At 40.2% G+C, this 17,609-nt stretch overlaps 1 protein-coding gene across 7 annotated transcripts in view; it reads left to right on the top strand.

Moving 5' to 3' along the window:
• DOCK3 (dedicator of cytokinesis 3) overlaps positions 1 to 17,609 on the top strand; it is a 666,839-nt gene that overhangs the window by 417,899 nt on the left and 231,331 nt on the right. For all 7 annotated transcript variants that reach the window (XM_030934847.1, XM_030934917.1, XM_030934886.1 and 4 more), the window contains one exon: positions 15,293 to 15,374. In XM_030934847.1, coding sequence (XP_030790707.1) covers positions 15,293 to 15,374 — 82 coding nt within the window. The remainder of the gene's footprint in view (positions 1 to 15,292; positions 15,375 to 17,609) is intronic.

Below are 17,609 nucleotides of genomic sequence, written 5' to 3'. Positions count from 1 at the left end.
TTTCTGCTTGTATAATTAAGTAGAAATGCAGTAGGCTTCCTATTCGCTTAACCTCTAGGAACACCATGATTAAATAGCCAATGCCAGAGCTCTACATGAGTCAGACTATTCTGATTGCTGCTTTGCCCCCGCTGTCCATTGTGGTAGGCCCATTTTGCCTTTGACAGTTGAGTGCTGCCACCTGGTCCCTGCCACCTCGGGATCCAGTTATTTCCATTGTATTTAAATTTTGTAGTTGAGTGACTGTGGTTCCCACTGCTAGATCTGGCATACAGAGAAGAGCAGTTACAGGGCTCTTCAAATTATAGGACATCTTCAAAATGCAGGTGTTGCCCTCACAAATCTGTTTCACAAGACATTGGTCAAGGGTGTATCTTCTGGACCCTCCCAGCTGGGATGAGTAGGTCTAAGGTGACTAATACACTCCACCATCCCTCTCCATAAGCCTTTGGATCCCTTCCTCTACATTAAACCAAGGGAGATCAGGCATTTCCAGCTCTCTCACAGTGGACCATCTTTTAATCCATACTTCAGCTAACCAAAGAGACTATTAGAACCTTTTTTAACTCCCCAAGCTGCAACATTAAATGCAGAGTCCCTACTTAGTGGAACCAAATCAATAAATTTAGCCTGACCCAACTCTGTGTTTCTTCCACCATTGTCCCATACCCTTAATATCCATTCCCATCCTGTTCTCCAGATTTCTGTTTATATAAATTAGAAAACTCAAGCAGTTATTTTCAAGTGTAGCACACCTCCTTATGAGTCACACTCTCAACCTCACCTCTAGAGGCCTGCTGGGACTTTAGCCTAGTTATAGGTCTAGAAGCAAACAGGAGTGTTGGGGTGGGTCCCGAGGAGGATCAACATTATCTTACCTGGCAACTGCCTCAGGAGATAAGACTCTCACTCAGGGCAATCGTAGCAAATTTGAGGCTCGGTATCTGCTTCTGAAGCTGGGAGATACAATCCCTAAGTTCATCATTTTGTTTCATCACTTTGTCCACCGAACTTAGGAGCAACCAACCAGCTTCATTATGTTCCTGTAGAGAAAGAGCTGGAATTGTGGAAAAACACATAAGCTCTTATCATGTGAATGGCTGTTCTGCAATAAAAGATGGATGCACAGCTTTGCCAGGTGTCTACTGTTAAAGTGAGGGCATTTATTAGAAAAGAATGGGACCCTGCAACTTGGAATAGGGACGTGTGGGAGGACCCTGATGAAGCTGGGGACACTGAGTTCCTTTTGCCAGAAGGAACACTGTCCCCATCCCCAGTCATGTCAGCATCCCCTCCCTGGCCCAAGCTGCCATCAGCCTTTCCACCTTTGTCTGAGGAGATAAATGCTGTGCTCCCTGAGACAACACTGATGTCCTCCCCTGAGGCAGTTGCCAGGCAGAATAATGTTGATTTTCCTCAGGACCCACTCCCAACACCCCGTTTGCTTCTAGAGCTATAACTAAAGTCCCGGTGGGTCCCTAGAGGTGAGGCTGAGAGTGTGACCCATGAGAAGGTGCACTACACTCGAAAAGAACTGCTTGAGTTTTCTTTATTATTATTGCTATTATACTTTAAGTTCTAGGGTACATGTGTACAACGTGCAGGTTTGTTACATATGTATACATGTGCCATGTTGGTATGCTGCACCCATCAACTCATCATTTACATTAGGTATTCCTACTAATGCAATCCCTCCCCACTATCCCCACCCTATGACAGGCCCCGGTGTGTGATGTTCCCCACCCTGTGTCCAGGTGTTCTCATTGTTCAATTCCCACCTGTGAGTGAGAACATGCAGTGTTTGGTTTTCTGTCCTTGCAATAGTTTGCTCAGAATGATGGTTTCCAGCTTCATCCATGTCCCTACAAAGGACATGAACTCATCCTTTTTATGGCTGCATAGTATTCTATGGTGTATATGTGCCACATTTTCTTAATCCAGTCTATCATTAATGGACATTTGGGTTGGTTCCAAGTCTTTGCTGTTGTGAATAGTGCTGCAATAAACATAGGTGTGCATGTGTCTTTATAGTAGCATGATTTATAATCCTTTGGATATATACCAAGTAATAGGTTCGCTGGGTCTAATTTATACAAACAGAAATCTGGAGAACAGGCATGGGAATGGATATTAAGACTGTGGGATAATGGTGGAAGGAAAATAAAGTTGGGTCAGGCTGAATTACTGATTTGGGCCCACTAAGAGGGAAGGGTGCAGGACTGAGAAGGAATTTCAGAGGTGATAGAATGTTCTTTCATTACCCAGGTACTAAGCCTAGTATCTAATAGTTATTTTTTCTACTCATTTCCCTCCTCCCACCCTCACCTTCAGTGGGCCCCAGTGTCTGTTGTTCTCCTCTTTGTGTCCATGTGTTCTCATCATTCAGTTCCCACTTATAAGTGAGAACATGTAGTGTTTGTTTTTTCGTTTCTGCATTAGTTTGCTAAGAATAATGGCTTCCAGCTCCATCCATGTTCCTGCAAAGGACAGGATCTCGTTCTTTTTTATGGCTGCATAGTAGTCCATGGTGTGTATATACCCCATTTTCTTTATCCAGTCTACCATTGATGGGCATTTGGGTTGATTCCCTGTCTTTGCTGTTGTGAATAGTGCTGCAATGAACATATGCCTGCATGTGTCTTTATGGTAGAATGATTTATATTCCTTTGGGTATATATTCAGCAGTGAATTGCTGGGTGAAATGGTAGTTCTGTTTTCTGAAGACTTGATAGGGGCTGTATAATTACAAAAACGTTATTATAATTACTTGAGAATATGTAACAACAGATTTACTCCTGTGTCTGTTTTATCTTAGACAAAATGGAAAAAGCCAGTTTTCTGGGATTATTTGCCATTCAAGTTTCTGCTTGTTCTTAAGCAAATCATTATCTACGTCTCTTCGGTGGGAATGTCATGAACTTCAAACAGTGTGCCTCCAGAAGAGCTGGAGTGGGAACGTGGCATAGACTTTCTAGTTGGAAGAGTCAGAGTACATGTAGGTAATAGGAATCCTGGAGATAGGTTTCTTTCATGCAGCACCTCTAGGAGCCTATGCCACACAGACACTCTTCATCTCTGGAGCAAGATGTGGCTTGCAGCATTTCCCAGGTATATTTTCCCATGGAACCCAACTTTCCACACCCCAACACTTTTTTTTCAGTACTTATTTCATGAGATGAAATAACAGATAAAGCATGGGCTTTGAGGTCAAACAGATCCAGATTTGAATTTCAACTTTATTACTCTCCACTTTTTCATCTCAAGCCAGGAACTTTGCCTTTCTGACTCAGTTTTTTCAGAGGTAAAATACCTGTTGTAAAGATCAAGTGCAATTAGGTAAGAAAAGAAATACTTAAAACAATGCCTGGCACACAAAAAACACTAAGTGGCTGCTGTTGCAGCTACTACAGCAAAATAATTAATACCAGAGCTGTATCTCCCTCTCACGTATTTTCTCTGACTTTCACACATGAGTTTTTAGCTGCCTGTTTTCTGTTCACATATGTGTTCCACAGAGACCTCAAATTCAGTATGTACACCTGAAATTTATATAATCTTCCTTTATATCTTCTCTGGTTGATACAACCACATCCAGTCAACTGCTAAATCTGGTCAGCTGTGTCTCCTAAATATATCTCACATCCGTTCACCTCTCCTCAGTTTCAAGACTGTGTCATAGCTTGCCTGGGCTACTCCTGTTGTCTCTCTGGAGTACTTTCTGTATTACCAACCTGGTTTCTGCATTGCAGCCCAAATGATGAGTCTGAACACTTATGGGATCATGCTGCTTCTCAAGTTTGAACTTTCAGAGCCTCTCTAGGGCCCACAATAGGGTTTATCGAACTCGTTAACCCTAACACCAGTTGAAGTCCTTGAAATTATAGATTCCTGGACTGTCTCCGGGAATCCTTTCCTCTAGAGATTCTGATCCAGATGATCCTGGGTTTGGCCCAGGATATTTGCATTTTAAGTAAGCTGCCAGGTACTACAAATGGCAGCCAAATTTGGAAAATCCTCACACGTAAATAATCCACACTGTGTTGCATGGCACCTCTGACCAGCTATCCAGTACTCTCTTTTTAATTTTATTTTAGTTTTAGTTTTAGTTTTAGTTTTAGTTTTTGGGAGACAGGGTCTCACTCTGTTGCCCAGGCTGGGAGTGCAAGGCTGCATGCAGCCTTGACGTCAGCAGGCTCAAAGCAATCATCCCACTTCAGCCTCCTGAGTCGCTGGGGCTATGAATGTATACCATCATGCACAGCTAATATTTAATTTTTTGTAGAGACAGGATCTCACCATATTTCCAAAGCTATTCTTGAACTCCTGGGCTCAAGTGATCCTCCTGCCTCGACCTCCCAAAGTGCTAGGATTACAGGTGCGAGCCATTGCATGCAGCCTCCAGTACCCTCTTAACTCATGCTCTGAGCTTCCCCATACAATAAGCTACATCATCCTTTAGAAAGTCTGCACTGCTCACTCTCCTAGAATACCTTTTTCTTCATCTCTAATTACCCCTTACCAAGTGGCAAAAGCCTTGCAGTCTCTCAAGAACCTGTTCCAGTACCTCCTTCAGGCAGCCTACCCTCATTCCAGTAGTTTGTCGGCCGCCCCCCCCCCCCCACTTTTTTTTTTTTTTGAGACATAGTCTTGCTCTGTCACCCAGGCTGCAGGGGGCAGTGGCGCGATCTTGGCTCACTGCAAGCTCCGCCTCCCAGGTTCACGCCATTCTCCCGCCTCAGCCTCCCCAGTAGCTGGGACTACAGGTGCCCGCCACCATGCGTGACTATTTTTTTTTTTTTTTTTTTTTTTTTGTATTTTTAGTAGAGACAGGATTTCACCATTTTAGCTAGGATGGTCTTGATCTCCTGACCTTGTGATCCGCCCACCTAGGCCTCCCAAAGTGCTGGGATTACAGACATAAGCCACCATGCCCAGCCTTGTCAGCCCCTTTCTATGTAATTACAGCATTTTCACATTGTGGTGCAATTTTTTGTTTATGTGTGTCTCTGTTCCACTAGACTTGAGGACAGGGATTACTTCATTTCTATAGCCTCAGCATTTAGCTCAGTTTCTGCAAAATGATAGAAGTTAGTGAATGTTTGTCAAAAGAATAAAAGGGAAAGAGGAAGGCCAGAAAGAACGCTTGCATTATACCAGTAGTTACAAAAATGTTACTTGGAGTCCTGAAGTGTCTCAAGGAGAACTGGTGGTCAGAGTAGAGGCCTAACTATGAAGGATTCCTGCATTATCCCCGTTTCCTGAAACCCTCACCTCTGATTCAACCCAAGAAAATCTGCTTCTTAATTTTCTCCATGTTGGTGAACAGGGTAAGGTTTTGTTGAAAAGAGGAGAAAAGCTGACACTAAAAATAAATTTGGAAACCATAGCCCTGGACCATCATTTGCCTTTATAAAACAGTTTTTTTTGTGTGGATTTCTGCTTTCTGTGCTTTAAAATGAAGTGGGAAAACTTAAAGAATTTGAGAAATAAAGCCAAGTGATCTAAATTGGAAAATGAATCTATGAGGGGATATTAGATATTTCCTACTCTGTTGGGTCATACAGTGTAGTATAACCTTGGGGCTACTTGCTTATTTTTAAGCACCTGGCAGGTTATCATGGGAGAGATGCTAAGCAGTTGGCATCCATATTCATGGAGGACTGAACGAGGAACATAAAGATTAAATTGAAAAAGTTGGGAGAATTCCTCTAAATTTATTTGAGAAAACTGCCTTTGTTTCCAAAATAGTGTCTTTAGGATGTACCCTCTTTGAGGATAAGAAACCCGTCTCTGCCTTAGTGCCTGACATGGGCTGGTACCTCATTGGCAGTCACCAAACATTTGTTGAAGGGATGCATGAATTGCCATCAATGAAGGCATATACAAAATACAGTGCCATCCAAGAATTATAAATCTCAAAAAAGGAAGTTATCTTAAAATTAAGACACCATTAGACTTGTCACAGATTGAAATTATGGGATTCATTTGTAAGAACTTGATCAACAATATGAAATTAATGTAACTTTATATGCTGTATGTCTGTAGTTCATCATCATAAAATCAACTAAAGGTAGAGTAGTTCCCTTGTAATATTGCTTACTGAAGAGTAAGAATTAATCATCTCTTTTTCACTTGAAAGAGATCAAATAGTAACTTAGATGGTTTCTCATTCATATTAAAGAGAGTTATTCATATAGAGGTGTGATTATTTATGAAATCTCATGGGTAAATTTGACTCTCTTGGCCACAGTTTCTATTACACCTTTGAAGAATACAAGTACTTGCTGTTGCTCTAGTTGCCAGGTAGATTCAATCAGCATTTATCTACTATGTTTCTACAAACTCCATTGCTTACACAAAAGTGGGTTGTGGGGTAAAATGTAACTTGTCCCCTTACTTAAAACATATACTACCATTGGCCGGGCGCGGTGGCTCAAGCCTGTAATCCCAGCACTTTGGGAGGCCGAGACGGGTGGATCACGAGGTCAGGAGATCGAGACCATCCTGGCTAACACGGTGAAACCCCTGTCTCTACTAAAAATACAAAAACTAGCCGGGCGAGGTGGCGGGCGCCTGTAGTCCCAGCTACTCGGGAGGCTGAGGCAGGAGAATGGCATAAACCCGGGAGGCGGAGCTTGCAGTGAGCTGAGATCTGGCCACTGCACTCCAGTCTGGGTGACAGAGTGAGACTCCGCCTCAAAAAAAAAAATATATATATATATATATACTACCATTTTAAGCCTCTGAAAAGTCCTAGAGGGTAGAAACCTGTCTGTGTTCAATACAGTATTTCCCAACAATATTTTGCCACTTTTTTTGTAAAACATCTATTGACAAATCATGGAAACATTGGATAGATTATTTGTCTTCAAATAGTTTGAAGCATTTATTTATCATACCCATTGGGGAAGCTAGCAAAATATATAAATAAACGGGTATATAAACAGGTGTGATAAATAAATGAAATAATTCTATGTATGCCATAAGCTCTCTGAAGTGAAAAAAACAGTTATTTTGTGTATTAAAAGTCATCGAAAAGGCCAGGTGAAACTAGAGTATGAAAGTCTTGAGGAGATATAAAGCTCAGGTTGGCAATGTGAGAACTAATGAAAGGAAAGGGCTTTCTTTCATTATTGAGGAGAAAAAGAGAAGTTCCTATGTTCTGTTAGAGCCAGCAACCCTATTTACCTAGATAGTTACTTCATCTACCATTTTATCTTTGAACAAGACCTTGTGTAAGTCCCTCCAAATAGTACCCCTCTATGGGCAGCTCCAAAAAGCAGCCTGTTGGGGAGGTGTCTGCTCTTGAGAGATTCACAGAGTGTATAGCATGAGGATGAGAGCAATTGCATGTTTTCCTTCCGAAGAATAGTACAGAAGTTATGATAGATTCTCTTGAAAATCTCTTTGAAAGACATAAACTTCCCGAAACCTACTTTTATACTCATGTATTTGTAAAGATATATTATCACATTATCAGATAATTGGGGATTGTTAGGTGCATGGTATACATATTAGTTAGAATAGATCAACTTCTGTAACAAATAAAAAATATATTATAGTTCAAACACAATAAAAGTGTATTTTCTTGCTTTTATAACAGCCCTGGGTGGGTGTTTTAAGTTAGTAAGACAGTCTTCATCCACACAATCATTTAGGGATCAAGACTAATGGATAATCTGCCATCATCAATACATAGCACCAAGGTTGTACCGGGGATCATCTCCACTCCAGCTTTCTAGAAGGGGAAAAAACATGAAGGCACATATATAAGAAATTTTTAGGACTAAGCCTAGAAATTGCACACATCACATTCATTCACATTTTAGTGTCCACAATTCAGTCACATGGCTCCACTCAACTGCAACGGGGAGGCTAAGATGTATACTCTAGCTCTGTACCCAAGAAGAAACAGAAAACATGGATTTAGTGAGCATCTGGGGGACTGTGTCTGTCACAACATACTTGTTGCATCTTGATCCTTGGTCACCAAATTAGAAGGTTGATTTGTGCTATCTCATTTGCTCCCTCCTGGCTCATAGATGTTTCTGCATAGTGTGATGGTGATGTACCCATCCATTTTATGGTGACCCTCATTAGCAAACTTCCACATACCACACAGCAGTTCTCAGGTCATTTCCACCTTTTTCCATTCAACATTTATTATAGGGTCAGGCTCTTAGAAGTACTAGAGGTACCGAGGGGAACAATGTCCTTATCCTTGGGAGTTTATTCTCTTGTGTAAGAGAAAGACAATAAAGAAAGAAAATGATTAGTTTGTGCCACATGCTGTAAAAAAGAGAGTAAGTAATGGGAAGGGGTAAAGCAGTACTGCTTTTGCCAACATATCAAAGTTGGCTTCTCTAGGAAACTGGAGGCTAAGATCTGAAGGATGGTAGTGAGCCAGCCACTTGGGCTGAAAGAACAGCATTCCAGAGAAAACAACATGCACAAAGGTCCTAAGGCAAGAATGAGCTTGGCATGTTGGAGAAACTTGTATCTAGGACACCAGTGTGTGTGTGGCGAGTAAGCAAGAAAGGCTCATGTGAGATGAGATAGGGCTGTAAGATAGGCTGAGTCAAGTGTTTCACACAAGGCCATGCAGATCTTGGAGAGTTTATTTGTTATCTGAGAGTGAGAGTAAACCACAAAAAAGTTTGTTGTTGTTTGTTCTCTGTAACAGCTTTAATATAATTCACATACTGTAGACTTTACCCATTCAAAGGGTACGGTTCAGTGGCTTTTATTAGAGTTATGCAACCATTACCACAGTCCATCTTAAAACAGTTTCATCAACTCAAAAAGAAATCCCATACCATTTAATAGTCACTCAGTTTCCTCCAAACCCCCAGCCCTAGGCAACCACTAATCTATTTTCAGTCTCTGTAGGTTTGCCTATTGTAGACATTTCATAAAAATGGAATTAGACAGTGTGTGGTCTTACGTGATTAGCTTCCATTACTTAGCATATTGTTTTCAAGGTTCATCAACATTTTAGTGTGTGTCAGTACTTTGTTACTTTTATGGCTGAATAATATTTTGTTATTTGGCTATATCTACCACATTTATACATTCGTCAGTGGATATTTTGGTTGTTTTCACCTTCTGGCTACTATTAATAATGCTATGAACATTCATGTACAAATTTTTGTGTGACCGTATGTTTTTATTTCTCTTGGATGTATACCCAGGAGTAGAATTTCTGAGTCATATGGTAACTATGCTAACCTTTTGAGGAACTTCCAGACTGTTTTTCCAAAGTGGCAATACCATTTTGCATTCCCATCAGCTGTGTATGAGAGTTCCAATTTCTCCATTTCCTTGTCAGCACTTACGATTATCTATCATTTTGAATAAAGCCATTCTAGAGGTTTGAAGTGGTACTCTCATTGTGCTTTTGATTTGCAATTCCCTGATGACTAATGATGTTGAACATCTTTTCATGTGTTTATTTGCCATTTGTGTGTTTTCTTTGGAGAAACACCAATTCAAGTTACCCACTTTTGAATTGTCTTTTTATTATTGAATTATTGAATTTTAAGAGAGCTTTCTATATTCTAGGTATATGTATCTGTATATGATTTGTAAATATTTTTGCCCATTCCGTGGCTTGTCACTTTCTTGATGGTGTCTTTTGATGCACAATAATTTTTTGCTTTAACGAAGTCCCTTTTGTTGTTGTTGTTGCTTCTGCTGTTGGTGTCCTTCCTACCTAAGAAACCATTACTTAATTCAAGGTCATGAAAATTTATACCTACATTTTCTTCTAAGGATTTTGTAGTTTTAGCTCTTACATGTAGGTCTATGGTTCGTTTTTACTTAATTTTTATATATGGTGTGAAATAAAGATCCAGCTTCATTTTTTGCATGTGAATATCTAGTTGTCCCAACACTGTTTGTTGAAATACTTTTCTCCACTGAGCTGTCTTAACACCCTTGTAAAAAATCAGTTGACCTCATGAAAAGGTTTTAAGCTGGGAAAAGATATGATCTGATTCATACTTTAAAAGGATCAGTCTCGGCCGGGCGCGGTGGCTCAAGCCTGTAATCCCAGCACTTTGGGAGGCCGAGACGGGCGGATCACGAGGTCAGGAGATCGAGACCATCCTGGCTAACACGGTGAAACCCCGTCTCTACTAAAAAATACAAAAAACTAGCCGGGCGAGGTGGCAGGCGCCTGTAGTCCCAGCTACTCGGGAGGCTGAGGCAGGAGAATGGCGTCAACCCGGGAGGCGGAGCTTGCAGTGAGCTGAGATCCGGCCACTGCACTCCAGCCTGGGCGACAGAGTGAGACTCCATCTCAAAAAAAAAAAAAAAAAAAAAAAAAAAAAAAAAAAAGGATCAGTCTCTCCAAGGATGGCTTTTAGAGAGGCAAAAGGGAAGTAGAGCTGGGAAGCTGTTATAATAATCCAAGTTAGTCAAGTAATGGCCGAGACTAGTGACAGCAAAGAAGATGGCAAGCTTTATCAAGATTGAAGATAGTTTGGAGAGAGAATTGCCTTTACTCTATGTTTTTGCCACTTTTTCACTTGTCTGTGTCATAGCTGTCTTTTCTACTTTTCCCCATTATATTTTCTCTTAAATGGTCTTGAGAATTTTTTGTTATTTTTGGAATTTTTTTTTTTTTTTACTTTACTGTTTTTTATTTCCTGTCTGTGATAAAACTCACAACTTATTTGTATCTACACTATTACTAAAACCACAGCTTATTTGTATCTACACCTATTGTTTCCTTCTTCACTCTTTCCTGGATTCTATCCCTCTTCACCTACTCAGTGATTTTCCTTTACCAGTTATATCCTGTGTCTTCAGTAGTTCTCCTTCTATAAGCCTTGTCCCATTAGATATACATTTTCTTAGGTGTATTCCATCTTTTTTTGAGTCTGGTTTTTAAAATGTAATTTATACATAGTAAAATTCACCCTTTTTAATGCACAGTTCAGTGAGTCCTAACAAATGTATATAGTTGTGAAACCATCACCACAGTCAAAAATAGAACATTTCATCACTCTCAAAAAGTTCCCTCATGTACCTTTGCAGTCAGTCCCTACCCTTCTTCCCCAGCCCTAGCAACTGATTTGATTTCTGTTCCTATAGTTTTGCCTTTTCCAGAATGCAATATAAATGGAGACATAGAGCCTATGGCCTTTTTTCATTGGGTTTTTTCATTTAGTATAATGCTTTTGAGATTCATCCATATTATTATACATCGCAGTAGTTTGTTTTTTAAAATTGTGAAATGATATTCTATTATGTAGATTATTCATTTATCCCCCTGATGGATAGTTGGGTTCTTACATGTTTTGGCCATTGTGGATAATGCTGCTATAAATATTTATATATAGATCTTTGGGTAATTTTTTTCATTTCTCCTGAGTAAACACATAGGAGGAGAATTACTGGGTCATTTAGTATGTATGTTTATAAGAAACTGTCAAGCTATTTTCCAAAGTGGATATACCATTTTGCATTCTTGCCAACAGTTTATGAGAGGTTTAGTTCTAGTTGCTCGACATTCTTACCAACCTTTGGTATATTGATTCCTTTTTTTTTTTTTTTTTTTTTTTTTTGAGACAGAATTTCTCTCTTGTTGCCCGTGCTAGAGTGCAATGGCATAATCTCGGCTCATTACAACCTCTGCCTCCCAGGTTTAAGTGATTCTCCTGCCTCAGCCTCCAGAGCAGAGCAGCTGGGATTACAGGCACATGCCACCATGCCCGGCTAATTTTTATGTTTTTAGTAGAGACGAGGTTTCGTCATGTTAGCCAGGCTGGTCTTGAACTCTGGACTTCAAGTGATCTGCCTACCTCGGCCTCTCAAAGTGCTGGGATTACAGGCATGAACCACTGCACCTGGCCAGTATATTCTTTCTTTAATTATAGCTATTCTAGTAGGTGTGTAATGGTATCTGTGTTTTTTGTTTTTTTTGTGATGGAGTTTTGCTGTTTTGCCCAGGCTGGAGTGCAGTGGCGCGATCTAGGCCCACTGCAACCTCTGCCCCCTGGGTTCAAGCGATTCTTCTGCCTCAGCCTCCTGAGTAGCTAGGATTACAGGCGCCCACCACCATGACTGGCTAATTTTTGTATTTTTAGTAGAGATGGAGTTTCACCATGTTGGCCAGACTGGTCTCGAACTCCTGACCTCAGGAAATCTACCCACCTCACCCTTCCAAAGTTCTGGGATTACAAGTGTGAGCCACTGCACCCAGCCCTCACTGTGTTTTTCATTTGCATTTCTCTGATGATTAATGATATTTTGTTGTGCTTATTTGCCATCTCTGCACATCCTTTGGTGAAGGGTCTGTTCAGATCTTGTGTCCATTTTTTATTTGAATGTTTATTCTTTTTGGGCATTTTATATGTTCTCAATACAATTTTTTCTTAGGTGAATGTTTTGTGATTATTTTCTCTCAGTCTGTAGCTTGTCCTTTCATTTTCTCACCAGTGTCTTTTAAAAAGAAAACTTAATTTCTGTCTAAATTAAGTCTAATTTATCATTTTTGTTGTGATTTGTGATTTTTGCTTAATAATCTCGGGCCAGAGAAAGTTTTCTACTGTGTGCTAAATGTGGAAACAAATGTGAAAAAGATACACAAGATACTTGTCTTCATTTTTCACTGAGTTTTCTTCTTTTATAGTTTTAGCTCTTGTATTCGAGCCTATGATACATTCAAGTTAATTTTTGTAAGCAAGGGTCAAGGCTTAGTTTTTTCATATGGATTGTTCAGCACCATTTGCTGAACGTGCTATACACCTGCCTTGATACCTTTATTTGAAATCAGTTGACTTTGTATATATGGGTTATCCCATATTTTAACAAAGACCTCCCTCAACCCCACATGCCCATGTAACTAAAAATGCATCACTTCCACCTCTTCACAACCATTCTTTAAAGTGTGGTCTAGACTGTGCTTCATCATTTCTTTCTTACTCCTTACACTGGCATCTTTCTCTACCATTTCATTAAAACGATTCTTGCCAGAATCACCAGTGACCTGTGTTCAAGAGTTTTGTCCTTGTTACATGTGACTCTCAGTGGTCTTGGACCTTGCTCACCCCTCCCTCCTCTTTCAGACACTCTCTTTACTTGACCAGTGCAACATCTCACCATCCTTTATTTTTCTTCTGTTTTTCCATTTGCCCCATGTGTCTACTTTGATAGTTTTTCTTGACCCATTTCTTAAATGTCATTGTCCCTCAGCATTCTGACCAAAGCCTCTTTTCCTCTTTGTTCTTTGCATGTTCCCTGCTTATTCCCATTTGTTCCCCTGACTAAAGAATCTCAAATTTATGTCTGACCCAAATCTTTCTGAGATTCATTTCTGCATGTCTAACTGCCTACCAGGACCACAGCTGTATGAGGAAAAAGTACCTTGTATATGTCTTGTTCACATTTATATTCACATGCCAAGCACACAGAACTTAATTACAATTTGTAGACTGATCAAATGAATACATGAGCAAACTAAACTGATACCACATATATTCCGTGAATATATGACTGGAGGCACAAAATAAGTAAGTTACTTTTGGAATTACATACTTTGTCTTCACCATGGTACAGTCTTCCTTTACAGTTGGTAGTGAATCTTCGGATAAAGAGATGGGAATGAGATTCTGCACAGGGGCAGGAAGGAGATGCGAGATTAAAGAGACATTTCTCCAAACATTGCAAACACTGTTTCTAAAGTTTTCTAGTCCAGTAATTGTAATTTTCTTCTGAAATTATGTATATTATTTGGAGAATAAAATTGTTAGTGGCTCTATTAAATTCTGATTGTAGCTTTAGCTATAACACATCATTTCTTTTTGAATTTCCACCAAAGTTTTTATATGTTGCTGTAACATTTTTTAAGACCTAAAGCAAGCTTGTCCAACCTGCAGTCCACAGGCTACATGCAGCCCACAATGGCTTTGAATGCAGCCCAACACAAATTCATAAACTTTCTTAAAATATTGAGGCCGGGCGCGGTGGCTCAAGCCTGTAATCCCAGCACTTTGGGAGGCCGAGATGGGCGGATCACGAGGTCAGGAGATCGAGACCATCCTGGCTAACACGGTGAAACCCCGTCTCTACTAAAAATACAAAAACTAGCCGGGCGAGGTGGCGGGCGCCTGTAGTCCCAGCTACTCAGGAGGCTGAGGCAGGAGAATGGCGTAAACCCAGGAGGCGGAGCTTGCAGTGAGCTGAGATCTGGCCACTGCACTGCAGTCCGGGCGATAGAGCGAGACTCCGCCTCAAAAAAAAAAAAAAAAAAAATATATATATATATATAGTGAGACTTTTTAAATTTTGATTTTTATTTTTTAGCTCATCAGCTAGCATTAGTGTTAGTGTATTTTATGTGTGGCCCAAGACACTGCTTCTACCAATGCGACCCAGGGAAGCCAAAAGATTGGACTCCGATGCCCTAAAGTGATTCTCAAGAGTTATATAAAACAGCATTCTCCAATGTTTTTGGCCCCAGTGACCAATTTCATGGAAGCTAGTTTTTCCATGGACTGATGGGTGGAGGCAGTGGTGTGGGATGGTTTTGGGATGAAACTGTTCTATGAAACTGTTCTACCTTAGCTCTACCTTAGATCATCAGGCACTAGTTAAATTCTCATAAGGAGCATACAACCTGTATCCCTCCACGTGAAGTTCACAATAGGTTTTGTGCTCCTATGAAAATCTAATGCCACTGCTGATCTGACAGGAGGCAGAGCTCAGGTGGTAATACTTGCCCACCTGCCACTCACCTGCTGTGTGACCCAGTTCCTCACAGGCCATAGGCCCATACCAGTCTGCAGCCCGGGGATTGGGGACTTCTGATATAGAAGATGTAAATTTGGTAATGTAGATTCTTTCGGATCTAATATGATGAATGGTTTTATGATGATCTGAGTGCTCACATCTAAGAATGTATATGCTTGTTATGGATTTTGCATCATGCCAGTGCTTTGGGAATATTGGGGAGATGTTACTGCCCTCCTTACCGCCCTCAGGGAGCACACACCTTAAGATACAGTCCTCCTTATTGCCCTCAGGGCTCACACACCTTAAACAGATAAAACACACAGCTACAATCAGCAAATAAACAGAAGCACCTATCAGACAGTTTGTAGTATCCTTTGTTTGTTACTTAGCAGGAAAAAAGAGGGTATCCTGCCACTAGACATGTGTTTTTGGCCTTGCTTGTCACTGCAAGCTGTTATGTAAATATGTTTAGTGTTTTTCCATATCTGCCCTTTTTCTCTGTTCTGGAGTGTGTTACTCACATTTCTCTGTATCTTTCTTTCCTACATTCCAGTGAGCGGTTTCTGGTAAGACTGAACAAGAATGGTGGGCCAAGGAACCCAGAGAAGATCGAACGAATGTGTGCCCTTTTTACAGTATGTACAAATTCTCTTTTCCTTCTTTGCTGTTGACTCTAACCAGTGGCCTGCTATGTGGGTATTGTCACCCTGAAAACAAGCATTTATTCTTATTTCCACACACACGGGAGAGAATAGGACTTGATTTATGTTTCTGTTAGGTTTTAATGAAATATTTGTAGAAAACTGAAATTATATACAGTTTTAAACCTAATTTTTATTAATGAAATATAATCAAGTACCTTTCACTGATATAGACTGTATAAGCTATTTCTTACAATAGACACTTAAAATCTGACAAAACCATCCTGGACAACATGCCAAACCCCATCTCTACAAAAAATAAAAAAATTAGCCAGGCGTGGCATGTGTCTGTAGTCACAGCTACTTGGGGGTCTGAGGCGGGAGGATCGCCTTAGCCCAGGAGGTTGAGGCTGCAGTGAGCCAAGGTCACACCACTGCACTCCAGCCTGGGTGAAAAAGTGAGACCAGACCTTGTCTCAAAAAACAAACAAACCAAAATCTGACATAGGTCTTTCTTACTATTCTTATCCAAGGCCACTGGGAATTTCTCTGAGGTGTATAATTTCTAATGCATAATTTATTTTAAAGGTATCCAACAAGTTTACAGCTTTGTACTTTGTTAGTGAGTTCATATACAGCAAGACAAACTAAATAGTCCTCTTCCAAATACCAAATGGGGGATATTTTCCTACTGTCATCTGTACTTTTTTTTATATATATACTTTAAGTTCTAGGGTACATGTGCACAACATGCAGGTTTGTTATATAGATATACATGTGCCATATTGGTTTGCTCTACCCATTGACTCGTCATTTACATTAGGTATTTCTCCTAATGCTATCCCTCCCCCTAACCCCATCCCACAACAGGCCCCAGTGTGTGATGTTCCCCACCCTGTATCCAAGTGTTCTCATTGTACAATTCTCACCTATGAGTGAGAACGTGTGGTATTTGGTTTTCTGTCCTTGCGATAGTTTGCTCAGAATGATGGTTTCCCGCTTCATCCATGTGCCTGCAAAGGACATTAACTCATCATTTTTATGGCTGCATAGTATACCATGTGTATATGTGCCACATTTTCTTTATCCAGTCTGTAATTGATGGGAATTTCTGTTGATTCTAAGTCTTTGCTATTGTGAACAGTGCCTCAATAAACATACGTGTGCGTGTGTTTTTATAGCAGCATGATTTATAATCCTTTGGGTATATACCCATTAATGGGATGGCTGGGTCAAATGGTATTTCTAGTTCTAGATCCTTGAGGAATCGCCACACTATCTTCCACAATGGTTGAACTAGCTTACACTCCCACCAACAGTGTAAAAGTGTTCTTATTTCTCCACATCCTCTCCAGCATCTGTTGTTTCCTGACTTTTTAATGATTGCCATTCTAACTGGTGTGAGATGGTATCTCATTGTGGTTTTGATTTCCATTTCTCTGATGATCAGTGATGATGAACATTTTTTCATGTGTCTGTTGGCTACATAAATGTCTTCTTTTGAGAAGTGTCTGTTCATATCCTTTGCCCACTTTTTGATGGGGTTCTTTGTTTTTTCTCTTGTTACTTTGTTTAATTTCTTTGTAGATTCTGGATATTAGCCCTTTGTCAGATGGGTAGATTGCAAAAATTTTCTCCCATTCTGTAGGTTACCTGTTCACTCTGATGATAGTTTCTTTTGCTGTGCAGAAGCTCTTTAGTTGAATTAGATCCCATTTGTCAATTTTGGCTTTTGTTGCCATTGCTTTTGGTGTTTTAGTCATGAAGTCCTTCCCCATGCCTATGTCCTGAATGGTACTGCCTAGGTTTTCTTCTAGGGTTTTATGGTTTTAGGTCTAACATTTAAGTCTTTAATCCATGTTGAATTAATTTTTCTGTAAGGTAAGGAACGGATCCAGTTTCAGCTTTCTACATATGGCTAGCCAGTTTTCCCAGCACCATTTATTAAATAGGGAATCCTTTCCCCATTGCTTGTTTTTGTCAGGTTTGTCAAAGATCAGATGGCTGTAGATGTGTGGTGTTATTTCTGAGGCCTCTCTTCTGTTCCATTGGTCTATATCTCTGTTTTGTTACCAGTACCATGCTGTTTTGGTTACTGTAGTCTTGTGGTGTAGTTTGAAGTCAGGTAGCGTGATACCTCCAGCTTTGTTCTTTTTGCTTAGGATTTTCGTGGCAACGCGGGCTCTTTTTTGGTTCCATGTGAACTTTAAAGTAGTTTTTTCCAATCTG

The sequence above is a fragment of the Rhinopithecus roxellana genome, chromosome 1 (genome assembly GCF_007565055.1).
Source record: "Rhinopithecus roxellana isolate Shanxi Qingling chromosome 1, ASM756505v1, whole genome shotgun sequence".
NCBI lineage: Eukaryota > Metazoa > Chordata > Mammalia > Primates > Cercopithecidae > Rhinopithecus > Rhinopithecus roxellana.
This window is presented reverse-complemented; position numbering and strand designations above follow the sequence as displayed.